The sequence below is a fragment of the Embiotoca jacksoni genome, unplaced genomic scaffold (assembly GCF_022577435.1).
Source record: "Embiotoca jacksoni isolate LCO1_2020_lvr unplaced genomic scaffold, fEmbJac1.0.p SCAF_69, whole genome shotgun sequence".
Taxonomy (NCBI): domain Eukaryota; kingdom Metazoa; phylum Chordata; class Actinopteri; family Embiotocidae; genus Embiotoca; species Embiotoca jacksoni.
This window is the reverse complement of record NW_027185424.1, coordinates 1,372,369-1,399,634: the sequence shown is the minus strand read 5'-3', so window position 1 is coordinate 1,399,634 and position 27,266 is coordinate 1,372,369. Positions and strand designations below refer to the sequence as shown.

General features: G+C 39.3%; 1 protein-coding gene across 13 annotated transcripts in view; it reads right to left on the bottom strand.

The window, feature by feature from the left end:
* LOC138214248 (voltage-gated potassium channel KCNC1-like) overlaps positions 1-27,266 on the bottom strand; it is a 124,447-nt gene that overhangs the window by 32,226 nt on the left and 64,955 nt on the right. For 6 of the 13 annotated variants that reach the window (XM_069175671.1, XM_069175667.1, XM_069175668.1 and 3 more), the window contains exons 3-4: positions 17,715-18,576; positions 13,638-13,850 (exon numbers count right to left, since the gene is read on the bottom strand). In XM_069175671.1, the coding sequence (XP_069031772.1) occupies positions 13,638-13,850; positions 17,715-18,576 (1,075 nt within the window). The other 7 variants (XM_069175669.1, XM_069175663.1, XM_069175664.1 and 4 more) reach the window with 4 other exon arrangements.

Sequence of the window (27,266 nt, the reverse complement as noted above, 5' to 3'; positions counted from 1 at the left end):
GAAGTGGCGTTCCACTAATTTAGAAAATATGTTGTATTTCAATTGGCCTGAAAGGATAGCCTAACAACATGTGAGAAAGTCAGAGGGGGGCGCCTCAGTTTTTGCTCATGTGGGAATTGGTGAATTGTTGGATTCTTCTTTGCATCATGTTCGTAAGAACTTCTGTCGTAACAACTTTATGTTAAATACCCTGAAATAACTTGTGTTGTGATTTGATGCTATATAAATAAAACTGAAGTGAAATGAGAACCATAACTTCAGGGTTGTGTCTCGTTGACATTCATTTTGGAAATCTGAGCAAGGCAAACTGGCCTCATTAGAAAAGCGTATGTCTTGACAAATTACTTTTTCTTTTTTATGTAAATCATGAAGTTGTTATAATGCCACAAAACCTCATCAGTTTTGATGTGATGGATTTGTTAGCCATACTTTCTCACTGTTTCCAGAGCAAGTTAGTTTCTCTTAATTAAGACCATCTTGACAGTCACTGAAATGCAGCCTGTTGTATCAGTATGAATCAATAATGCAATCAAACAGAGCTTTGATGAAAAATGCTTTACAGCAGCAATTGCAGGGCGGTAAGGAGAAACTGAGACAGTGAGAAGAAATGATAGATAGATAGATAGATAGATAGATAGATAGATAGATAGATAGATAGATAGATAGATAGATAGATAGATAGATAGATAGATAGATAGATAGATAGATAGATAGATAGATAGATCGATCGATGACAAAGAGCGTTAAAGATCCTTTCAATTGTTTGACCTCCGGTGACTTGTGACCTTAAGCCAGAATCATCAAACAGTCAAAATATTGCTTTTCATAAAATAAAACAACGACCAACCTACAAATCACAGGAACCTCTCTGGCAGGGTGTAGAAAAGGTGAATGAGATTTGCATCAACAGAGATTTTTATTACAGTACTATAATTTTTCACTTTTATCTCTTTCTTAACCAGAAGCAGTAGCTTGCACCCATGCCCGTTTGCTAGCTTATGCTAAGGAAAAGGAGGCAAAGAAATAGGCAAAAGAATAAAAAAAATAAAATAAAAAAAAAAAGAAGTTAAAAGGAGCATCACAATGTGATTAAAAATGTATTTACATCTTCTAGCCCCTGGCAACCACCTCAGATCTGATAGTATTAGATTATAGTGAGACTGGTGACATTAACCTCTGTAATTAATCTCCAACGAGTACAGAACAGTCTGTAATAATGTCAGCAAGAGAGAGGCAAGGGAGGAAAGAGGAATGTACGGGGATTGTAAGAGAATTCTGGTGGCACTTTAAAAGCAAAAGCCTGGTGAAGCCTGGTGATCATTTTGAAATGTGTGTGACTGTGAATTATTCATGTGTGTAGAAACTAAACAAAGAACAAATGTAAGAAGGTAATTTAAGTAAAGATAAATAAAGCGCTTAAAATAAAACACATTTTTCCACAGGGATAGCTCGCAATTATTTTTCAAGTGGATTTAAAGCTTTTAGAGTGCGGAAAATAGAAAGCTAAAAGGCCATCACAGCACAGCAAACAGTGGCACTACTGTGAGACAACACAGCCCTTTGAAGTTGAGTCTAATGCTGACCTGAATGTGCATGTGTGTGTCTTTTTAGAATTCAAGTTATGTCTGTCTCTTTGTCTCCCTACTTGATCATCTATCTGTAGATTGGTAGATCTTTTATGTTCTGAAATAAAAACATTAGCTGCCTTGTTAGCTAACGTAGACCTTCGAAGTACTACAGTAGTCAGTGTTCCAGCCCAACTTGAGAGAGTCAGAATGACTCAACTACAAAAGATACTGTTTCCATTAGAAGAGCAATGGAGACTTTCAAAAAACCTTTTTGTAAATGAAATGTGTAAAATTATCTCCAAGGGGATCAAATCAGCTGTAGAAACAAAACATTTTTCTCTGTGGGCTGTGCTGTAAAGACTGACCAGAGCTCAGTTCCAGATGTTCTAACCAACCATTCAGCAGCCAGCTTTCACTGGCCAGGCATGGCAGAAGCCGACCAGTGCACAGCAGCCGCTCTCACTCTGGCATTCGGCCAAAACAAAGATGTTTACGTGAACTCACATCCCTTCTTTTATTATCCTTCTGTTTTTTTACATGTACATTTCCTGTCCAAAACTCACTCAGCCCTTCGTTACAAAATCTTCAGTTTGGTATCAATTTCCAATTATGTTATATTTGATTACTTTTAACAATGTAGAATCTGCAAACCAAATCATTTGTATCATAAACCTTTGTCAACATAAATCAGGAAAAAATGTCATTGAGCATTTGGTTGTGGCACCCTTCCTCCTATCTGTAAGTACCAGAGTGAGAAGAGACTGGGTGAGAGGAGGAGAAAGAGGAGGAGGAGGAGGAGCAGGAGGAGGGAAAGACAGCTACACACAAAATACAGACACACACACAGAAAAGGACGGACATACGGACAGAAAAAAACAGAACAAATAGAGAAACAGAAAGACAAACAGACAGATGGATAGTGTAACACAGACAACAACTGGCAACGTACAAATGCATGACCTGACACAACCTGGGGAAGGAGACAGTAACACAACAACAACAACAACAACAACAACAACAGAATAGAACAGCAACAGCACGCATCAGACATGAACCGCACTGTGAACCTTAACCTTAAGACCAACCCGAACCTGTTCTCCCTGGTACAACTTAGTGTAGGTGTACAGGGAAGATGTATCTCTTTCACACAAACACAATTAGGCCAGTAAAAAGTATGTAGAGGCATGCATTTAGTCTCAGTCATGCTCCCAGACTCATGCAGTGTGTTCACTTAGGGTGTTTTCACACTTAGACAAACTCAAAGCGATTTTGTCAGCATTTTTTGTGCCTATGTGAACACTCCAAATAAACTCCTTCGAACTCTTAATCACATTGAACTCTGTTCGCTTTTCAGTCCATGTTGAAATTCACATAACCTGTATATTGTGAACACAAAGTGCTAGAGATTCACTTCCCTTTTTGTCATCGTATTTTATCCCTCTAAGCTTGCATAGAAAGATCACATGCATTTGCACAGTGATGCTCGAAAAGCAAACACGGAACTATGGCTGCTGGTGGCAAGACGAGTGGATAACGTTAAAACCACTGACAGGTGTAATACAACAGCCCAGTTATAAACCCTCAATGTATTTGGTTTATAAAGTTCAGTTTTTATTCAGTCTGATTGAGAGGGGTTGAGTTATTTTAATACTCCTTTTGAAGACTTTAATTAGTACGACGGAACAGTTGTGGACTTTACTGACAGGTAATCCTGATATTTTGTCAATCGAATACGGGACAAAACCTCTTAGTATATCAGTATAACCCAGTGCAGTTCAACAGCAACACAACATCTCAAATATGATGAATTCAATACATCAACACGTTGTATCATACTTTATGTTTCACCTGTCAGTGTTTTTATGTTATCCCAGCTGGAAATGATGCAATGTTGTAGTAATGTTTTTAGCATTGTTTTACCAGAATATTTTTTCTAAAGTTAGAATAATATGATCTAAAAACATTTCTACACATATGTATTAGCACAAAATATTTTTGTATTGTTTTTAACTACTGAAAACATTCTATGAATTAGGGCATAACATTACCTATGTTCTGACATTGTTATGACAAACGTTTTAGGAATGTTTACACAAAACATTTTCAGAATGTTCTTAAACAACATTGTTGAACATTTTGGGAACAACAACAAAAATGCTGATAACATAATGAGGACATAATATTCTTAGAATGTTTTTAGAGCGATGGCTGATCAGTGTGGTGTGAACATAAAGGCGACTGAGGAACCATCAGAGCAGAAGTGAGTGCTCTTTCACATGACCTCACAATGTAAGTTCACAACATTTAAAGTAAAAAGAACTGAATCCATTTTCTGTTGGTCCACTTTCTGGTTCACTTTAAGGTGACTGAGTTTGACCATATGTGGAAACACCCTTAGTTAAGTGGTTCTAGAATTGTGTGTGCGTAAAACTGCTGATTCTGTCCTCCTACATTAGATCAGCTGACACTGTTCCTACAGTATGTTAGGTGCGTATATTAAATATGATGTCTAGCTATGGCATTATAATTGTGTCATAAGCCTGTGTATGGGATGGAATATTTTTTGCAAGTTTATAAGTTACATTTTTGTGGAGATATTATTGAGCAAACAACCATTTAATAAAAAAACAAAAACATGTCCCTTCTGTGAAACTTGATTAATTAACAATTATCAATAGTCTCTCATAAGTCTGCTCGCACACTTGTTCAAGCTCATGAAGTATTTTGAATGCCACAAATGCAGCCAATCATAGAATTACAGTCCACAATCAAATCAGTTCCACTAATATCAGGATATAAGGATTTGATTATGTGGAAGGCATGGTGGAAATTATAATGCAAAATTCTGGTTGTAGAAGCTTGATGATGACAGCCCGGGCTATTAAGTAAAGTGCTGCTAGTAAACTATGCTGAGCTGTTTTGTTCTGGTTTTAGTCCACAAAAACTAAAAATATTTTTGTCTAGTTATTCTCAGTGACATTTAGTCAAATGTTTATATTTTGCTGTTGGTCCTGCTTAACTATAATTAGCATTAGCCTTGCCAGAATAACCTGTTCTCTCCATTGAAGAGCAGAAACTCCTTCAGAATAAAATTCGGAAAGGATAGAGATACTTATAATTATAGCAGCAATGAAGTAGAGTTGTTTTTGTAATAGGCATGGATTTTTGATGCTTTATTAACTTTTCTTTTTTGAACCAAGCTGGATTAGTGTCATTTGTCCAACTGTACAATAATCAGTGAGAGGTAATAGTTGAAGAAATGTAGGACTCCAAATCCACAGTGTTATTTAAGTTTTTGGATGAAAGATAGTTTTATTTATGATTTTAGGTTTTTCCAGTAAAAGTTATCAAATAGTAATAATGTTGCCTGACAACTAGCCTCTCTTCTTATGCTGAACCCAAACAATGTTTTAGTGGTTAAGAGATATTTCTTTGGGGAACAAAACAGGACAATTAGAAGCAGTACCATCCACCCGAAAAATATCCAAACGAAAACAAAAAAAATCAACATTACATCCACATCACCTGATAATGTAAAATTAGCTTACCTTTTTAAAAATGTCTGTATGTTTGTAGTTTATCTTAGCTGCTTTGCTGTTGCTTCTTGTCTAATTCTCATTTCATTTTGTGGATGAGTTTAGTTTATATATTTATTCGTCCATTTTGAACGCTTCTGGCATGAATTCCCAAAAATGTAAGACATTTCATTACAGTACTTATTTTAGAATATTACTTTTTTTAAATTTTTTAAATTTTGTTTTCAGTTTGTTTTTATAATAAAACAAATAGGTTGTCAATTAATATTCTTCATGTTTTTTTGGTTTTTTTTTTTTTTTACAAAATATACACTACCACTTATACCCAGTAGCTAACCAGTGCATACTTCTGCAAATCAGTCATACCTCTCGAAGCTTCTTTCTGTGTCATACTGTAAAAATGACTCCCTCCTGGCATTTTGTTCTTAGGATCATTTTAGTTAAGAATATGTTTTGTTCCTGAGGGTAAAAAAAGGTTCTCTAACCTAATCACCCCAAAAACTGCTTACCAACTGTTAGCATTCTTGTCAACTTAGTTGCCCATTGGACATTAAGTTCACTCAGTTTACTCAAAACATGAACAGTATTTTTTACTATTTACTGCCGTCTCATAACTGTCTATTAATACTCTAACACAGGTTAAATTCAAATGTATCTAGCCAATAAGGTGCGAAAGCTTTTTCTCCATCTGCTTAAACATCGACAGTGAAAAGTTTGCATTGGTAACCAAAAGGAAATTGGTCAACTACACAAAGTTGCTGTTCATCAAAATGAGACTCGTCACAAAAAATAAGTGCAGATTTTTACCTCAACCCCCAAGTGACATTACTTGCCGCAATTGCAATAGACTGAATCACTTTCAGGGCAAAATGTTGCCATTTCAAATTCTATGACCAGGCACACCACAGCCAAACATAGGCAGGTCATAAGGATTTGGTCAGATGCATTGTCAAAAGTAAAACCTTTTCTACAAAACGCAACTTGTGTGCTTGCAAAAAATGCTGAGGCACAAAATACAACTCCATATACATTATATGTGTAAGAATATTCAAGTAATTTGTACTGTGTGCCGTCATTGTTGAGTAGGCTGTTAAATTATGAACAGGATGTAGCAAGTGAGCTAAAACAAGGTTGATGAACACAGCTGATAAAAAATAAACAGTAAAAATATGGGCAAGAGACAGTGAAGCAGATGTAAATGTTATCATGCACATCATGTAAGTTATCGTTGTAGTTTCTTGACAAAACAGAATGAATTACTGTTATTAACAAAATGAAATGCACAGTAAATGCAAGCCTTTTGTAGTACATGGACAAAAGGCCTGCACATACACCATGAATACCCACCCGCCTCCCCGCCCTCACACACACAGACACACACCGCCCAGTAAAACCAGTAACAAGCAAATTGCATGCACCTCAGTGTGTGTGTGTGTGTGTGTGTGTGTGTGTGTGTGTGTGTGTGTGTGTGTGTAAATTGAATTTTGTGTGTTAGTGTACCGAACTTGAAAAGGGTAAGAGCTCCAAACTTTTGTTATCTGCGCTGTTCTCTAATGTTCTCCACTTAACTGTCATCTGAATATTCTGTGCATGTGCAGTTTGCGCTTTTCCCTTCCATCAAATTCAACTTTTGTTCTTGTCTACCTATTTGGCAGTCGTCTGATAACTACAAATTGTCATACTGAATTTAGTAAAAATGATTTAATCCATAAAGCCATGATGTAATGTAATATACTTTGGTCTAGACCTATGTAATTAGTTGTACTATAATCTAATCTGGTCTAATCCCACCTAATTACTCTTAATTTAATCTAATCAAGTCTTTTTCAATGTATTCTAGGATCATTTGTAAATTTGAGTCTAGTCAAATTCAATCTAATCTAATCTACTCTATTTAAGTATACTGTAATATAATTGCTTCTAATTTACTCTAACGTAATTGTGTTTGATAAAATCTAATGTGTTTTAGTACAATGTATCTAGTTTATTCTAGTGCAGTAGTCTATTCTAATTTACTGTAGCTCATTCTAATCTAATTATTTATCAATTTTGAATCTAATAAAGTCCCATGAAGTCTAATGTAATCCAAGAAAAATTAAATCCATGGTTTAATTTAAATTCACCTAATTTAGTAAATTAAAATCTATGCTTTCTGACCAAATTATATATCTAATCCAGTTTGGTTTACTTATTCTATTCTATTCTATTCTATTCTATTCTATTCTATTCTATTCTATTCTATTCTATTCTATTCTGTTGTATTCTGTTGTATTCAACTCTATTCTATTCTATTCTATTCTATTGCAGTTTAGTTTGAACTCAACTTTCAATATTTTAGTGCCGTTGTTCTAGCCTAGCCAATTGTAGCCTATTTTAATATTTTTCAAATTTATTCCGAACTATCATGTACTGTTATCAAATCTAACATAATATACAGACCTGTGATCTGATCTAGTTTCACCTAGCCTAGCCTAATATGATCTAGTTTAATTTAAACTTGTCAAATCTATTCTATTCAAAGATGTGCTTACTTTTAACTCCACATTTGCGTGCACATGATGGTTGCCTTATGTATCCTGTGTCCATCCATCTCCTCCAGGTTTTATCTGGAACTTTACCAAGAACAGGCGGTTTTGATACTGTGTCTTTAAGGTGTACTAATGTCAAGTACCATCTCTCTTTCTGGCCTATCACAGGTTTTTTTGGGGGTCTAGTAGCTTGCTAGCTGTGCAACGAAATGATTGCTCTGTGTTTTTTTTTTTTTTTTTTTCAGATAAAAGGTTGGTCATTGGGTTGTGTTGAGGGTAGACATACTCACTAACATCAGAAACTCATGAACGTCTATGCACATTTCTCTGTGGACTATTTTGATACTTTCACAGTATTTATGCAGCATCTAGACCTGCTTTACAATCAAAAAAATGTGAGAAATATTTGAATTCAAACAATATTTGAAGTTAAATTCATTCTAATCCAATCTTTTGTTTACACAGACAGTTACCCAATCCAGTAAAGTTGAGGTTGTATTATTGATTGTACTTTGTGGGCTGTGTAAAAGTATTACCTCTGTGTTTTTATGGTTTGATCCAGGAGGAGATGGAATGAACACAGAGGTCCTGCTGTAGCAGAGGCCCCTCCACCGTAAACCACTCCTTCCCCAGGGAGGTTGTCACACTGCTGGACTCTGAGCACTCTGCGTTGTGTGTGTGTGTGTGTGTGTGTGTGTGTGTGTGTGTGTGTGTGTGTGAATCAGGGAAAAGAGGATGAAGGTGAAAGGTTAAGGGATGGATTTGAAAATGGAGTTATTTTAGTATTGGCAGGTCATGGTGGCAATAGGCAAGACGGCAACAAGAAAATTGAGAGCAAAATGAATGGATGAAAAAGGAAAAAACACAAGAGGAGACAGATGGACACCGGGGCAATGAGCATTGAATGGTAAAGGACAAGAGAGGGAGGTGAAGCAGTAGGGGAAGAGGACAAAGTCAAAATGGAAGATTAGTGGAGAGGAATGAAAACGATGAGAAATGATGAAAAGATGAGAGGAGTTAAGGAGTGCAGGTAGGAAAGAAAGAGGAAAAAGAACAAAAAATGTATGAGTAGTGAATTAAGCAAAATTAACTATACAGTGAGATAGAGTGACAGAGTGAGGAAAAGACAGCAGAGCAACAAAGAAATGATGTGATGACCAAATGACACATCTGATCCGTCTGTTTGGACAGATCAGATTAAAGAAACTGCAAATTTACACATGAAAAGTTTCATTTCAAGACAAGATAACCAGACTGTTTTTTAGATATTTATGACATTACAATTCTGTGTGACGGAATATTTTTCTTACTGTCAACAAATCCCATAAAGGACAGAAAACAACAATAAACTGCAAAGGCTTCATGCTGGTTAAAAAAATGGCATGGTCTTTCATTAAAATCAGCACACGCATTGCAGTTAACTCCCTCATACACCATCTTGCTGACATCTTGCTGAAATTAGAGCACCAAATATGGATTAATCCACCACCAAAAATAGTCCCCCCCCAAAAAAAAACCCCACCATTTACTGCAGTTTGAGAAAAGTCTTAAAAAGTAGTGTCCCCCTGTTTTAGAAAAAAAAAAATGCTGTTGACTGTTGCAAGTCAAAGGAAGCTTGCATTGATGAAGAAATCAGGGTCTGGGTTAACAGTTATCTGTGCAAAAACATGAAAAAAAAGGTTGTACTTGTGTCTTTCCCAAGTTTTCTTTGATACCATAAGGCCATGTTTTGACATCTGGAATTATGGTATGCGTGGCATAATTTAAATGAATGGAGTTATGTCGTAACATAAAGTGTTAATGTACTTGTTGAAGAAATCAAGGTATAAAATATGACTCACTAATGGTCCAGAAAAAGAGTTAGGTTTACACAGTGACTGCTGGGAAGAGGACAAAAGACGCTAACATTATCTGAGTGCTCAAGTTCGGTTATTTCCTATTGAAAACAGGAAAAGAATGAAGGTAAGGTTTGTTGCATATAGAATAAATAGTTAATTTATTATCACATTTACAGAGTAGCCTATTTAGCAGGAAAACAGCTGTTTCAACATCAGGACTTTGAAAATGAAACTGAGAAATAGATTGTATTATTGAAGGTGCTGCCCCTAGTGTAATATAGCTATTTATTGCGACTAATATATTTCAATACAGACTTCATAACCATATACCGTAACCACATTATTTATTTAGCTGCATTTATTTGTGTCAGTCTGAATGAAAGGGAATCCCGGGGTTGGAAAATTGCGGGGACTTCCCGTAGTTTGAACATTGACACGCTTGAAGTAAAGCGAACGGGCCGGCCCGGTCAGCAGCAGTGATTAACAACAGTCTCTCTGTACCTGGATGTTTCTTGCCACTGACCGGGCTCTGTGAGGGAAGTCTGTCTCACCAGCAGCACCTTTATCCTCTTCTTCAGACCACCTCATTATATCCTGTGTTGGGACGAATTTATGGATGTTTAGCAACTTTGTGGTGCCACCTCACACCTCACAGTCATCCCACAAACATCACATACTCCTTACGGGACTGTTTTATTCTCATTAATGTCAACACTCTGTTCAGAGGGGCGCCATAGTGCGCATATGCCTACGGCAGGCGGAAAGAAAAGTAGTTCCTGCAGGTTTTAAGATTAATTCTGGTTATTATATAGTTTCTTTTCGTTGATAGTAAAATACACATTTACTCCAAATTACTAACTCAAATATTGATATTTTAATAAGAAAATCAATACTAGAAGAGAAACATTTGGAATCAGAAGTATCAATATTTTCATATCGATCTGCACACAACTACTCGAAATGGACATTGATAATAAGGTGCAACCATTAATGTTCAAGCCTTTTTTTTCTTTTTTAAGCCTTGGCCACAGTGCTTGCACTTGCCAGACGAGTAACCGGCATTTGAGAATCCCAAAGGAGCCGATACAGAATGCCTGACTCTATTACTTGCAGGCGAAAGAAACTGGGTCATCGTGTCTTCACGAAAAATGAAGTATAGTCCCTTTTTCACCCACAGTCGACTTTGCTGTTTCCCAGGCCAGCTGCCGTTCAAATTGCCACCAAGCGACATAACAGCCGAGCACTGAAGAGGAACTGCAAATGCCTGAAATAGACTTTCACACACATTACACCAAAGTGATCTCGAGACCTTTTTTGTCGAGGCAAAGACAGGTTATTGGTTGTTTTTATTAGGTTTCATGGTCAAATGAACTGGTTGTATGACAGCACAGACTAGAGGGCTGTTGGATTGTGTTTGTTACAGTGTTAAAGTTCAGCGATTGCTCAAAGTTCGGCTTGTTTATGTGATTCTCTGCCACTGCATTAAAGCCAGTGGTGCCAAATGAATGCTTGTATATATTGCTTGCATATAGTTGTTGTCGACTGTAGATTAGATGTGTTTATTTATTTAAAGTATTGATTCATGATAAATATTTCCACTATTACCAAATATTTGTTGTTGAGAGTAATATTCATTCTGAATTTGTTAACTAAAAATAATGTTGATCATTAATCAATATTGCAAATGTTAATAAATTCTGTTAACGTCAAGCAGTCAATGTTTGATTTATTGTAATAACAGCTGGATTGCACACCTTCAGTGTTACTAAGTGTGTCAATGCCTCTTAGATATTGGTGATTATGAGTGAACATGCTTCTTGAGACTGAAATGACACTTTAGTTGTTGGCTCAGATTTCCAGGGTGGTACCCCATTAATATTAATCAGTATTATTATTTGTATAACTATGCTAATTGAGTGAGTGACTCTGTAACAGTTTTCCACACTGAAGAAGAAATTCTATCACTGCGTTTCAATCAACCCTGATGGCAGCCACGCTGCCACTCACATTTTTGCTTACAGGTAGCCAGTGAGCCATTAGCCTGCAAAAAGCTAAAACACTAGTGGTGCTTTAAACTGTGAAGACCACCTAAATGGCAAGTCCCTGTTTATAGCCTTAATGTTGGAAGGCTAGCAAGTGTTTCCAGTCCATTTACAGTGTCAGTCAGTCATTTAAGAGTCAGTCAGCCCATAAAGTGTTTGGTTAACTCAGTTTGATCTGCAGGAGTATCTGAAGGCTTCTCTTACATATTTTGCTGCCACGTAAGAACTAAATCTAGGATGATGAAAATGAGTACATTGAGTCTTCCGACATCTTTACTACAGAAATTGAGTGGGGAGATGATCTTTCAAACAGCCAAGAATTACAACTGTCATGGATTATCAAAAAGACAATCAAAAAAATGCTAATCGGTAGGGAACAGATTCAAGCACTTCAAGAGCCTGGCAGGAAAGTACAATGTATATTTAACAAACTAATTAAATGTGGGTTTCAAACATCACTGAATTTCCTGTTTCACTTATATGAAATAAAAAGCTTCAACTCTTCAACTCTTTCGTCAATCAGAAAATGCTATGTTAACTTCTCGTACTGGTTTGTTCTGTGACATGACACATGACATATTATCTCCCTCCATCCCTGTGGTCATAATAGCATCTTCACAACACGTAATGCTCATGATAATAAATTACATAAAGATGGATGAAGTGTCACCACTGGCTTCAACTGTAATCCCCTCCATTTTTAAATACAGTTTATGCTCATGACAGGCAAAATTCACAACACACTGCCACTAGTTTCCATGTCAGGTAAAGATACAGCCATAACGCCATTTGAATAGCTGATGCTAGTCTACTTTTGTTTTTCATGGGATTTGTTGACAATAAAAGAAATACAACCGCACAAATTTTGTATGTATCCTCATACCTCTCTGTCTCAAAAATTACAGTTGACATTATAATGCCCAAAAAGGACAGTGTTTTGAAATGAATCAGTTTAGCTTTGTGAGGACAGTTTACCACAGGGATATCCAACCTTTTTTCCTCTGAGAGCTATTTTGACAAATGAAAGTATTCAAGAGCTACTCATGTAGCTCTCAGACACTGTAACACTTATTCTCATAGCTGAGCTTTACCAAACCAGCTGAATAAGGTTCTTTTAAGTGAAAAGTAACAAATTGATACTCAACACACACAAACTGAAACAGTAGCTCACGAGCTACAGGTTGGAGACCCCTGGTTTAACACAAAGAACTGTATCAGCTGTGATGAACACAGTGTGAAGTATTCACAGAAGACCAGTGTTACCCTTCAAGTAGTGTTGCCGAGTGACTGTTGATCCCCCGCAGTGCAGAATCTGAATATTGCATTCTTTGACAACAATTAACACACATAAAAAACTGCTATGAATACTTTTGTGTTTCAGCACAGTAAATCCAGTCACTTCAACATCAATGCAGACGGTAATGCTGCAGCAGCCTCTGCAGTACAGATGGAGGATAAATGCATGAAGGAGACATCTTCTAGTACAGCTACGTAGTTTGAAGGTATGAATGACCAGAAACATTGGATTAAATATCAATACCATTGAGCGCATATGGATAAATTGTAGGTTTTACACAATTAAGCCTGTTATGGTGAACAGTGTCAGGGGATTGAGACTAATGTTGCTAAGCTGTCATTAAAATGATAGATGGGAGTGAGGAGGGGATGTCATTTGTTGTGTTCGTGTGTGTTTGTATAAGTAATTTAGTCCTCTTTAGTTTTATTTCAAAATATAACCATATGTTACATACTTTTACTGTTCTCAGTGTGTGTGTGTGTGTGTGTGTGTGTGTGTGTGTGCTTTTGTGCCCATATATGTTAGTCATTCATTATGTGCAATGGGGTAGAGACAAAACCATGAACACCTTCAAAATGCATGCACATTGTTAGGTGTTTCTTTTAGTTTGTCCACCTCTTTTGTGTATGTATGTAAATGGCAATGTGTGTGCTTGGAACATGTTACATGTGTGTTGATGTTATGTTACACTACACACAGGGTCAGTACATATTAATCAAAACCATGCATCGAGCAACAGCCCACTGGTATCACTCAAGTACTCCATTTTCCTAAATCCTCCTCTTCCTTCCACTGTAAACCGCTGCTTTCCCTCCTCTATCCTCTTACCTTTCCGAACGTTCCCGTCCGTTGTGCGTTGGAACTCCCCTGCACTCAGCAGGAAACAGGCCCGGTCATGTGGGTAGCGCTCTCGGCTGGCGGTGGAACCGTGACCCCCAGTGGCTGGGCTCCGCTCATCTCCAAGAACCTGGTCAATGGTGGGGCAGTCCTCGTTGGCCAGAGCTGCTGCATTGGCCGCTGCATCACCATTCTGCTTGGAGTCTGGGATAGGGCATAAAAACAGGGTAGGTGTGTGTCGCAGCAGTGGAGAAAAGAAATGAAAGACACAATTATTAAGAGTGATTATTCAGAGTGAGGACAGCAAAGAAGGAGGGAAATGTAAAATAGTGCAGGGGAAAAAGATAGGAAAGATAATAAAGGGAAAAGAAAACAGAAAACAAAAAGAATGGGACAAGGATGAATGTAAAGATACAAGAAGAAGACAGGAAGGAAGTTAAGAAAGAGTGATGGGCAGGTCCTTCAACTTTCCTCCCACACTAGTAGATTCATGTTTATTGGAGCGAAACAAGAACTACCCGATGCTTCTTTCAAATGAGGTAACTAAAGTTATACTGTTACTACAGTCTTACTATAACCTCATCTGACTCTCTGTTTTAGCGCTGTATGGGGATTTAATGGTTCTCTCAGACGGCGGTCAGCTGGAGTCGAGTCGCGGGCATTTACTCTCGCATTCAAAATTAAAAACTGTGTGACCAAATCTTGACTCGGTATACCACTGCAGACAGTTAGTCTGTGATGGTGTAAGGGCCTGACCAGCGGGAAAGAACTTACGAGTCAGCTTCCTTGTGTTTGAGTCAGCTTTTCCAGTTGGTTGGACAAAAATATACTACCACACTTTGTCCCCCATTTGGAGTTCACGTTGGGATGCTTTTTGGTCGTAGGCTTTGCGACTCTCAGCTGCTTTTGTCCAGGAGTTTCTGGGCAAAAGAGAAAGTAGTTTTGAGATGTTGGCTGAGATCGGTCATATACTGGTGTGTTGTATATGCCGTCACGATGCTAGCTTTGCGTGGTTGATAGAGGAGGTGGAGAGGGAGAATCATTTGTCTCCCTGTCATCATTTCAAAAGGTGAGAAACCCGTGGCTCCGTGTGAGGTTGCTCTGATGGCCATCAAGACGAGGGGTAGTTTGACATCCCGGTCTCGATGGTTGGTTGCAATGTACTTTTTCAGCATACTTGAGCTGAAGCACGAGGGTAGTAGCTGATGTGGAATTTTGCTTTCACTCCCAGTATTTTCCACAGGTGTTGGATGGCATCAGCTGTGTAGTGTGTTCCTCGGTCTGAATTGACACGAGTGGGGAGACCGAACCTTGAAAAGATGTGGTTCATCAGCAGGTATGTGGCCATTTCGGCGGTCTCATTGGGGACTGGTAAGCATTCCAACCATTTAGTGAATGCACAAGTCGACTGTGAGGAAGTATTTGCTTCCTCTGGCTGACTTAGTGAGGGGTCCAACCCAGTCGATTTGGAGGTCTGACCAAGGGAAGGAGATTCCTCTTTGTTGTAAAGGAGCTCTATGTGGTGGATTTGCTGGTTGGAATTGACAGTATACCAGGCACCCTTTAATGTAGTCTGCCACATCTTTGCGCATATGTGGCCGTAGGCTACTTGTTTAAATTCCGGTTATGTTGCTTTAGTTCCTCTGTAGCCTGCGCATGAAAAGGTCCTTATGTTTGACTGTTTTTCAGCTCGACGTCGTGAAACCATTTCTTTTCCAAGAATCCAGATGACAAGTGAAGCTGAGGCGTGCATAGTTGGAGTCTGTGCAGATAACAAGTGTTGTGATGTTTTATGCTATTGCTAGCTGCAGCTTGATCAAGATGGCATCGATTTCAGCATATTGTGAAGACTGAGGGTCAAGGGTAAACTTCTTGGGCCGATATGACATATCATCCACCCACACAACTCCAGCGCCTGCACAGACGTTGGTTTTATGGTGGAAAGAGCAGTTACCCACATACGCTATGATTGTGCCTTCGCAGGCGTTTTGATCAAAGTATTGGTGGTGTGAAGATTCAAGCGGGGGGCAATAAAAATTAATACTATTTATTAGTTAATCTCATTTAAATCTCTTCGTAAATGATTTGATAACCGATTATCCAATTGATTAATTTTGTCTTAGAAACCTGGTTTCAGCAGGAAGACTTTGGCAGTCTTAATGAAGCAACTCCTTCTTGTCATATTAATCATCACATTCCTCAAGTTTCTAGAGGAGTAAGAATATCAGCAATTCATTATCAATCGAAGGTACAAATCAAAAGCTCATCAATCAACCCAAGACCTAAACTTAGTTGTAATGCATTTAAATTATTAATTGTAGTGTCTCGCACCCAAAGTGGAATACACAAAAAAATATATATTTTTGGTTGTTTATCGCCCACCTGCCCCTTACTCAGCGTTTCCAACCGAAGTGATTACAGTGGGTGACTTTAACAGTCATGTTAATGTGGACAATGACAGCCTCAGTTCTGTCTTCATTTTATTATTAGACTCTGGCTTTTCTCAAAATGTCAATAAACACACTCACTGTTATAATCACACCCTCGATCTTGTTCTGACATATGGCATAGAAACTAATTTAATAGAATATCCTCAAAACCCTCTTTAGTCTGACATGTTTTAATTATGTTTGAATTTAAAAAGTTGGAATACACAGCATGTGGGGAAAACCTCTATTTTTGTAGATGTCTGTCTGATACTGATGTGGAAAATTTGATGTAGCGATTACATTTTTATCTACTTTAATGCCATCTGCCAATACAGTGGAAGGCAGCTACCTCAACTTTACTCCCACACAAGTGGATCAGCTCATTGGCAATGCTGCAGCCTCTTTGCGAATGACATTCGACAATGTTGCCCCTCCGAAAAAGAGAGTAACGAACCAGAGGAGGTCATTCCCTCGGTACAGTTCGCAAGTTTGTGAACTTCGTTACTAATATAAATGTCACAATGAGGGAAACAATTCAGTATACTATTCCTACCACTTTTACTGATGTGTCGTTAAGCCGAGGAGCCTTAGAAACTCCCGTGAGATGAGATTTATATTTAGACCACTTCTCTCCCCTTGATTTCTATGAGCTAACTGCAATAACTACTTCAACTGAATCATCAACCTGTCTCTTAGACCCCATCTCAACAAGACTGCTCAAGGATGTTTTTCCCCTAATTTGCATTTCCATATTAGATCAGATCAATTTATATTCGTCAAAAGTCTATGTATCACAGGCTTCTTTTTTGTAGAACGAAAGAAACTTTAACAGTTATATATAATTACATTTGTTAGGGTCACTTCAATGATTAACTTTAGTATTTGGACTTGTATACTATAAGTAGTAAACAATGAGAGATGTCTGATAGAAAAACAACCATGTCAAAAATCAAACCTTCAACCCCATACATACAAATACACAAACATGACCTTTACTGCTCCCCCACAACCACATTCTGATACTCCAATTTAAAGTCCTGTTTAGTGACTGTCACAAAGAAATTCAAAAAGGTTTGTTTTCAACTTGTATTTTCAAGGATGGTGGTTAAAAATGAGAAACATTAGAAACATTAATCTGAGGCCATATTTAATTTGAACTGAATTAGGGTTTAAACATTTAGCCAATCAACTGATAAGTAGTTGGAACTATCTTGATGAGCAATTATTCCTTTAAACGACCGAGCCAATTCTGTTTACAGCTTCTCAAATGTTGAGTATTTGCTGCTTTTCTCTGTTTTATCATCATTAGTCATTTTTCACTATTTTTATAACAAATTATCCACTTAATACAAAAAGAAGCAATTGACATATACTTGAGGTTATCAAAGATAACGTTGAGATGAAAGATTTGAACAGATTTGGTTTGGTCCCATGAGTAAATGATTTTCTCATCTGCTATGTTGTTAAAAAATAGTTTGATTTAGCTTCAGAATTTTCCTATTCATAATGCTTGTGTAAGTCATTACTTTTGTGTTCATAAAAAATTTTTTTCACTCACATTCACATATGTCACAAGTTTTTAAGAACTTTTGAAATGTTTTAACATCCATGCCATATCTCATTTTGTTTAGTCACTCACCTGCCCTGTTGATCTCAATGATCTCCTCCTGTGCCAGTGGGCAGTCTCCGGTACCCATCATGCTGCCAGATCCGACCATGCCTGGCCCAAGCACATTGCCCATCAGCCTGTGCGGGGAAGCTGTTGCCATGGCCAGGGCATCTGGCTTGCAGTAGTTGGGGCTGCCTGGCTGCGGCGCTCTTGGGATGTGCTTATTCCTCTTCTTGGGGAGCTTTTGCTTGGCCATGGCAAGGGAGTAGTACATGCCGAAGTTGTTGACAATTACGGGCACAGGCATGGCGATGGTCAGCACGCCTGCCAAGGCGCAGAGGGCTCCCACCAACATCCCTGACCAAGTCTCTGGGTACATATCCCCATATCCCAGTGTGGTCATGGTCACCACAGCCCACCAAAAACCAATGGGGATGTTTTTGAAGTTGGTGTGGGCGGCAGCCGTTGGATCATCTGGGTCGGCACCGATGCGTTCAGCGTAGTAGATCATGGTAGCAAAGATGAGGACACCCAGTGCCAGGAAAATGATGAGCAGCAGGAACTCATTGGTGCTTGCCCGCAAGGTGTGGCCTAGGACCCGTAAACCCACAAAATGGCGAGTCAGCTTGAATATACGCAGGATGCGGACGAAACGCACAACACGAAGGAAGCTCAGCACGTCTTTGGCGGTTTTGGAGGACAGGCCACTCAGCGCCACCTCCAGATAAAAGGGCACAATGGCCACAAAGTCTATGATGTTAAGGGCGCTCCGGAAGAACTCTGCCTTGTCAGGACAGAAGATGACACGCAGAATCACCTCAATGGTGAACCAGATGACACAGACGCCCTCCACATATGTCAGCCAGCCATCTGTGACCACCTCATACACTATCTGCAAAGTGAGAGAAAAAAAAAGGATTGATTGGTTTCATCAAAGCCATACTTATGTACTTATACTTTTATTACAAGGTACAGGTCCACAATATCATGATCCACCAGGACCATATTGTTCCATCATGACACTGGTATATGCAGTTCCCCTCGGATTTATTCAATGCAGTTTTTTTTATGCAGTTCCTCCTTAATCATGCATCTGGGTGAAGAGTTCAGTATAATTACATAGCTCATATAAGTATGATACTAACATCTATCTAAGCCCCTTCCAACCAAGATAATCCTCAGCAACCTTTGAATGGAACTAAATAATAATAGCAGCTGTAACAATTCTGTTTATGGCCAGAAATTGTAGCCCTAGAATCCTTATGACAAAAGGTAACTCAGACCTTGTTCCCATGGCCTTCAATGTAGGGTTTATAGTTGAAAAGATTCACCCTGGACAGTTTTACTGACTGGGTAAATGCTTAGCTAGACACCTTAACCCCCTACTCATTTATATACTCTGGATGACATTGGCCTTCAGCACCACTGTGAGGAAATGTGTCGTAATCTTTGATGAGGATTTGTCCTTTAACTCACAAACAAAGTAAGTCTCTCTCTATGCTTTCTTTCATGTTCTCTCTTTTTAATTATTCATTGATAAAATCAGAAATATCCTGTGTGATGCAGAAAAGCTTATCCCTGCCTTTGTTACTTACAGGCTTTACTATTGCAATTCTTTGTTCAAAAATGCTACACTGAAAGTACTGAGAGGATGTAGCAAGAGTGACCTTATTTTTCATATTTTAGCTTCTCTTTATTGGCTTTCAAAATCAAGAATAGAATTTAAAATTGTACACCTAAATCATAAAGCTCTTCATGGTAAAGCTCTGTCTTATCTGAGAGAGCTTATGGAACCGCATCTTTCTACCAGAGTGCATTCTCCAGGATGCTGGCCTGCTTGTGGTTCTGAGAGTCTCCAGAAGTAGAATGGATGGCAGAGCCTTCAGCTTTCAGGCCCCTTCTGTGGAACCATCTCCCTGTTTTAGTTCATGCAGACACTTTCTCTACTTATAAGGTTTGGCTCAAAACTTTCCTATTTGACAAAGCTCAAAGGTAGGGATGGCTCAGGTTACTCTGCACCATCCCTTAGTTATGCCTTTATTGGCCTCCCATGATGCACTGAGCTCATCTCCAGTCCTATCTCTTTCATCCTATTTGCATTTTTATGGCACCATTACATCTCATTATCTTCATGCCTTTTCTCTCCCACGGTTTTGTTTATGTTTGTTGTTTCTTCATGCAGTTCCCCTCGCTTATGTAGTTCTGTGTTTTATTTTGCAGATATACCTGGCCCTGATTATATTCAGCATTTTGTTTATCACACACTAAGAATCAAGGTATATTGGCCCCTTCAACTTCAGAATTTGTTTATCTGTCAACGTCACGGCCCTTTATTGGCCACATAATGGGCCTGTTGTGTTCGTAGGGTTTAACTGGAGGATCACACTAAATATCCTCATGCCGTGCCCCTTGGTCTGCAGTCTGCAGCCAGACCCTTCTTCACCCTTTCACTGCTCTGCTGCACCCCAGTGGAGGACAATCTTTCTTTAGGTGGGGGTACCCTGAGGAAATTCATTAATTTTTTTTTTCCATTTAAGAAGAAATGTTTTGCTCAGTTTATAGTTTAAGCAATTAAAAATAAGCTTTAAGTTTTGTTCTGAAAACGCCTGTAAACCAGGAAATAATGCTCGAAAATTGCTGGCAATCAAATATTTGTGGCTGGATTTGTATGATCACAACAAAGGTGGACTGTATTGCAATATACGTCATGAACATTTAACTTTTTATTCAGTGAAAGTCAGGAAATTTGACTTGGGAACCTGAAATATATGATATAAACATACTAAATATTGAAACTGAGAAATGTTTCTGTTTTATGAAAAATATTTGCTTATTTTGAATTTGATTCCAGCAACACGTTTCAAAAAAGTTCGGACATGATGTGTTGCATCACCTCTTCTTTTTAAAACACTGTACATTTTTGGAGACTGCGGAGACTAGTTGGTGGACTTTGAAGTGAAGTGAAACATTGTCCCATTCCTGCCTGAAATAGGATTTCAGCTGCTCAACAGTTCAGAGTCTCTTTTGTCCTTTTTTTTGTTTCATGATGCGGCAAATTTTGTAAATGGGTGACAGGTCGGTGACAGTTTAGCACCCAGGCTCTTATACTATAGAGCTATTATTACGCAATTATAACGTGCAGAATGTAGTTTGGCATTGTTTTGTTGTAATGAGAAAGGCCTCCCCTGAAAAAGTTGTCTGGGTAGCAGCATCTGCTGCTCCAAACCTGTATATATGGTTCAGCGTGAATGTTGTCTTCCAGATGTGCAAGCTACCCATGCCATATGCACTAATGCATCCCTATACTGTCATGGATGCTGGCTTTTGAAATGTGTGTTGATAAAAAAGCTGGGTGGTCCCTCTCCTCTTTAGCCCAGTAGTCTGTCTCCTCCTTTAGCCTGAAGGATGCAGCATCCATGATTTCCAAAAATAATTTCAAATTTGTATTTGTCAGACCGCAGGACAGTTTTCCACATCGCCTCAGTCTGACTTAAATTTGCCCAGGCCAAGAGAAAGTGGCGGCACTTCAACAAAGTTTGAACCAGCATTTGTGGATGTAGCGATTAGGGATGAGCACCCGCACAGAATTATCTGCATCTGTATCTGTTAAACCAACTAAATTATCTGTATCTATATCCGTACTCTGATGGGGCGGGACTTAATCTGGAAGTGGGCGGTGGTTGGGCTGGAAGTGAGTTGGAAGTAACCAGAAGTTGTTCATTTTAAGCCTGAGATTCACATCAAACAGTCCACATCGAAATATGTATTCAGACGTGCACTACATTCTCACTGAAAGCAGTCAGCTCCGTGAAGATATCTTAACGAGGTAGGAGCGAGTTATTGGGGAAAAAAGTAAAACAAACCGGCAGAAGCAGAGTCATGAGCTGTAACTTGCGACTCGTCTGGGAAGAGCAAAGTTCTCCGAGTAAGATATTATACTCAAGATATTTTATACAAACCTGACTGAAACGAGCCAATGGCAGAAATTAACCAGGAGAGTCGCGAGTGGTTGTTTATTTCTGTAGACGCTGGACACTGACAGAGTGTCTCAGCACACATGCAACAGTAAGTGTGTATCTGGCCTCGGTGTGTGCACACAGCTCTAGTGTCTGTTAGAAGCCTTCATCAGCACGGATATTGACACAATCACTCAGTTGATACTCGTACTCATCAAAAGTTCATTACCCATACCGGATACTCATTTTTGCCAAGTACGCATCTCAGGAAGTGTTTCTTAGTCCAAACAATGATTTCCACTTCAGAATTGTATCTATTTTTAATGCAGTGCCGCCTGAGTGCCCAAAGATCACAGGTATTGGTTTTTGGTCTTCTCCCTTGCGTACAGAGATATTTCCAGATTTGCCAAATTTGTTTTATGATATTATGTACCATAGATAGTAAAATCTCTGCTGAGAGGCTCTCTGCAATGCTCTTTTTATACCCAATAATGTGAGATGCATTCTGTTTTTATTTATATGTTTACACAGTGTCCTCACTTTTTGGGAAATGGGATTGTATCAATACCGTACTATATATTTTACTAGTTTTTAATCACATCATGTAAATAGGTTATATTACTGTAACACCTGAATTTCTTCTCAGGGAATCAATAAAGTACTTGTCTTGTCAATAAAGTTGTATTTTTTTAAATTTTTTTATTTCAGTATTTCTAAGTGAATGAGCTGTATTCTGACCTGGAGTACAGAAAAAGTTAAAATAATGGGGAATTAAAAAAAAAAACTATTTCTACAAACGTCCTGCACATTTATTTCACATTAAATTATATAGGTACATCTCCCCAACTATTAACCAAGGAATTTAAACCAAACCTATGCTTTACAATATAAGTTTTTAAAATTCCTTCGACAATGAATGAGTTGAGATTTTAGCCCAAACTCTCAAGATTCTAAGTTACTGGAGAGAAAACTTAAATTTCAACTCCACATAGACGATCAGCCCTGTAATATAAATACAACACATTGAAATATGTTGACGCGTACGGTTCTTACCTTACTCAGATAATTGATTGTTTTATACCGACGCAAAGCGGAGCTGCAAGCTACAGATCATGTGAAGCAGTTCATCCAGTTCTGAGATCTGCAAGCAGAACTTCAAGCCCATGAGGTGAAAGCAGAAGCCCTGTGGCAGTAGCTGGACAACCAGCAAACTACTTCTGCCAGCCCAGAGACCCGTGAAAGTAGCCAAACAGCCTAACGTGGTGTGGTCACTAACCTTATCACCATATAAAGTTACCTAGCAACTTCACTAGCCCGCTTGGTGGATATGGGTGCCAACCAATGTCCGTGAACAGCGCTACGTTCTCAGTCTATCCACAGTTGTGCCACCTTGTCTTTTGGCAGGACAATGATCCCACCCCAAAGGGAGGCACGGTATGTCTAAGCCTTTCACCATGCAAGTGGCCTGAGCCGCCCTCTTACTTCCTTTCGAACTGACTCTGTCAGGACAGTGAAGACTCGGAAGATTCGGATAGGGTAGGTCCTCCTTGAGTACATAGGCTGCACACACAGCATCTCAAGATCTTTGCCAAAGACATTGAACATTTCGAACTGAGCAATCGAGACTCAAACATTAACGACGCGATTCAGGAGGTCGATCGCTGCTTGCTCGATCTACCCAACGCCTTGGCACGTGAGATGCCTAAGATGTTGTGGAAGACCACGGCGAGGAGTGTGGTGTTTTCATGAAAACACTCCCAGCTGGAATCAGAGACCACAACTCAACCTTTGCCAGGCTTTGCAGAAGGACTACTCCCCACAAATAGGCCCAGACAACCTTACTCCATCAGTATTCATGAACATCTTATACCATTTCTAGTTCTTTATAAATGACCAAAATCCAGTTTATTTGAGAATGAGTCTCTTTTGGATCCTTGGCGTTCTCCTTAACAAGTTGCCCGACCTATTGACGTGGTCCAACCAAGTCAGCCGACTGGTACTATTCTTCAAGTTATTTTAGTACGTGTTGCGGCCTCTACACTTAGCGAGTCTACGTACGCCTAGATAAATGGAACATATAACGCAAACACATCCGTTTTTCCCCACAATTGACTGAGGGAAGGCTGAGTGGAGTCCCAACCCACAACACAGTTGAACATGCCAAGCGAACAACTGTCCATGTCCTCAAACAATTAGAAAAGTGTCATCTCCTGGCTCAACCTGGTCTGCAGGATCCTTTTCAGCAACTCAACTGTCTGCCTTACAGGTGAGCTAGCTCCCTACCTAGGGCGTTGCTACAAGGCTTGTTCCTGCATTGCACTTTTTTAGCTTGCTAACTAGATGCATTTCCAGATGACCATTCAGCTCAGCTAACAGAAAGTTGTTTAGCTTAGCTAACTGCTCGCCTGTTTAAGCCGAACGCTTCTGCAAGTAAACCCACGCTGCCCTACAAGCAGTGCTGCTTCTCAGCTTCCCAGCTTGAAGGAATTTACTGTGCGAAAGGACTTGCCATATGGGCATTTAACACGGTGTCGATGCTGCATGCTTAAAAAAGTGGAGAAGCTCCAGGAGCTGTACGAGGCGCTCAAAAATAAAGAGAACCCCGCCAGGTTAGCGGATGATGGCAGGTTCATACGTTCACAATGTTCAGGTGTCTTTGTGAATAAAGGGCACTTTTTGCCCCGTTACAGAGCCCCAAACAATGAAAAAGAGTGCGGAGAAATCTCAGCTAACATGTCAGGCCCAGGGGGCTCAGGGCCATGGCTGTCCAACAGGGGGAGCTCATGCCCCACAGATGGAAATGCTCGCTGCACAGGCACTATTGAGGCACATATGCACAGTGTTGCAGAGGGAATATGAAATTTACTTCACACGGACACAGGCTTCAATTCAAGAGATTCCACAATGATGGCATCACAATGTCTGCAGTGCACTCAGATCTCGCTCCACTGCTAAGAGAGGAAATCCACACTCTCTTAAAAAATGAGGCAATAGGAGTTGTTCACACACGAAGTCCACAGCAGATCTTACAGCCGTTATTTTCGTAATTTGAAAGAGGGACAGAGGCTTCCCTCTCATTTTGGATCTCAGTGTTTAACGTGGACTTAAGAAAATTCATGTTCGGAATTCTTATTTTACGTCAAGTGATGCAATCAGCGCAGTCAGGGGACTGTTTCAAGCACAGATAATTTGAAAGATGTATATTTTCACATCTTGATGATACCAAAACAGAGATGGCGTATGAATATCAAGTTCTGCCATTCAGCTTGTATCTTGCCCCTCAGGTGTTTCCCAAATGCCCCTCAGGTGTCAAGGCATCCGGACCCTGGATTACCTGGACAATCTGTTGATTGGCTCATCACATGGCTCATCACACCAGCGCCCATCCAGCCCTGTTGAGGTCACATTTACAGTCTCTAGGATTTGTCACAAACTGAGAAAAGTCAGCCCACTCCCAGCCAGAATATCTGTTTCCTCCAGTTGGAGCAGCATTCCATGAGATATTGTGTGCGGTTATCCCCTCGGAGGATGTTTGCCTTCAATCAGTGCCTGTCACTATTCCGGCTGAATAACATAGTCTCTCTCCGTCAGTGCCTACAAGGTTTTATAGCCTCTATGATACCAGCGGTTCCCCTGGGTCTGCTGCTGATGAGACAGTTACAGTGTCGGTTTCACCTCAAACAAAAGCTCTCCCGGCAGGTAGTGAGGCCAACGTGTGTCTCCACATCCTGTCTCTGCGCTCTGCTTCCTTGGAGAGACGCACTCCAGCACATCACCAAGAGAGCGTACTGGTCACAACAGATGCGTCAAAGCAAGGCTTCAGCAGACTTTGCAAGACCATATACGTTTGGCAGGAGAGACAAAAAACAGTGCCATATCAACCTGCTTGAGCTGTATTTAGTCTTTATTGATATTAGTATTAGTTGAGGCAATGACAATATTATTGGTTACTTTTACTATTGCTGTTTCCGTGCTATTATGATCTCTAAATCCTGTCTGAAAATCTTCACATTGTGAGAACTTTTTTCAAAGATTTTAGAAATAAAGGGGAGATTGGGTATAGCTCTATGGTTGGCTTAAAAGAAATTGGATCAAGAGCAGGCTTTTTAAACAGAGGTTTAATTAGAGAAACCGTAAAAGCCTCTGGTACGGCTAATAAAGATTGCTCAAATCTAATATAAAAGTGTTAATTAAAGGTAAAACATCCTTGAACAGCCTGGTTGGGTGTAGTCTTTGTTGAAGCTAACTAAGGGAGCTTAATATAAGAGACGTAGTCTAATCAGGTCTTACAGACATTTCCAACCTCTCTGTACTTGACGATACATCCATGACAGATGGTGCTTGGATTTGATAAATTGTTACCCTAATGGTAACAATTTTATTTGTAAAAAGTGCATAAAGTCCACACTACTGTGAGCCAAAGACATACAAGGCTCAACCAAGCGATGACTCCGTCAGCCTGGCTACTGTGACAAAAAGAAGCCTCTAGTTGTTCTTATTTTCCTCAATTAATCATGAATAATATACAGTTCTGTTATAATGGAGGTGTTTTTTGTGGCGAGGTGAAATTCCTCTAAATTGGTGGAATGCCACTTTCTGTCTAGCTTTTGTGATTTCTGCTTTAAACAGCACATTTGCGAATTGTACTAAGGAGCTTGCCCCCTCTGTTTCATTTCTTTGTTTATCTGAGAAGCAATATTGTTGAGTGTCGTATGTAGTGAGCACAATGAACAAGCCATTCCACTTGTGTGGGACTAAAGTTGAGGCAGCTGCCCTCCATTGTATTGGAACAAGGCATTTAAGTAAATGATATCGGAAACACTTAAATTTGGTGACAGTATTATCAGAAAGACATCTACATCATTTACAGAGATCTTTGCTTATGAAGAATTGTTACATTAACAAGGCCAGTTAGGGAACACAATGCAGAAGGAAAGGCAGAGTCTAAAGTCCAGGCAAGATACGAAGCACACAAGATATTGGCAAGAAATAGAACTCTTGGAAGCTCAGGCTTAGCTTTGAGCAATGAGAACTTGTGATCCATGTACTTTTTGTGGCATTCTGGGAGTAGATACACTGACTGGGATGATTGGCAGAATGGCAACAGATGAGCAGATTGGGGAACTGAGAGCAAGTGAGGTGGGTGATTGAGGCCAATGTGTAAGTGCAAAACCACTGGGTGCCACAAGAGATTGACTCCAACAAGCCTCAGACTAAAAGACTCCTATAGAACTTCTCATGAAATACAACATCAATAAAAAAAAATGTCAACAAGTTATTATGGTGTTGTTAGCTGAAGTCCCTCCTTATTTGTTTTCTGGTGACCCATCTGAAAAGAATGCCATCATTCATTAAAAATTAGGCCTCAAAAAGCCCCGTTTTCCATTATAGGTGTCCGAGGCGTAGTGTCCTCAGATTTAGTTCAGTCAATCAGATTGAGTCAGAAACACCGCTCACTACAAATAGAGATTTAGATGAGAGACATTAAAATAAAATACAAAATACATTTTTATTTTAATACATCTGGGCCTTTCTGTTTGGAGTCTGTATGTTCTCCTTGTGTTTCTGTAAACATTGAGAAGCAGCGTTCAGTTTTTCTGCTCCACATATCTGGAACAAACTCCCA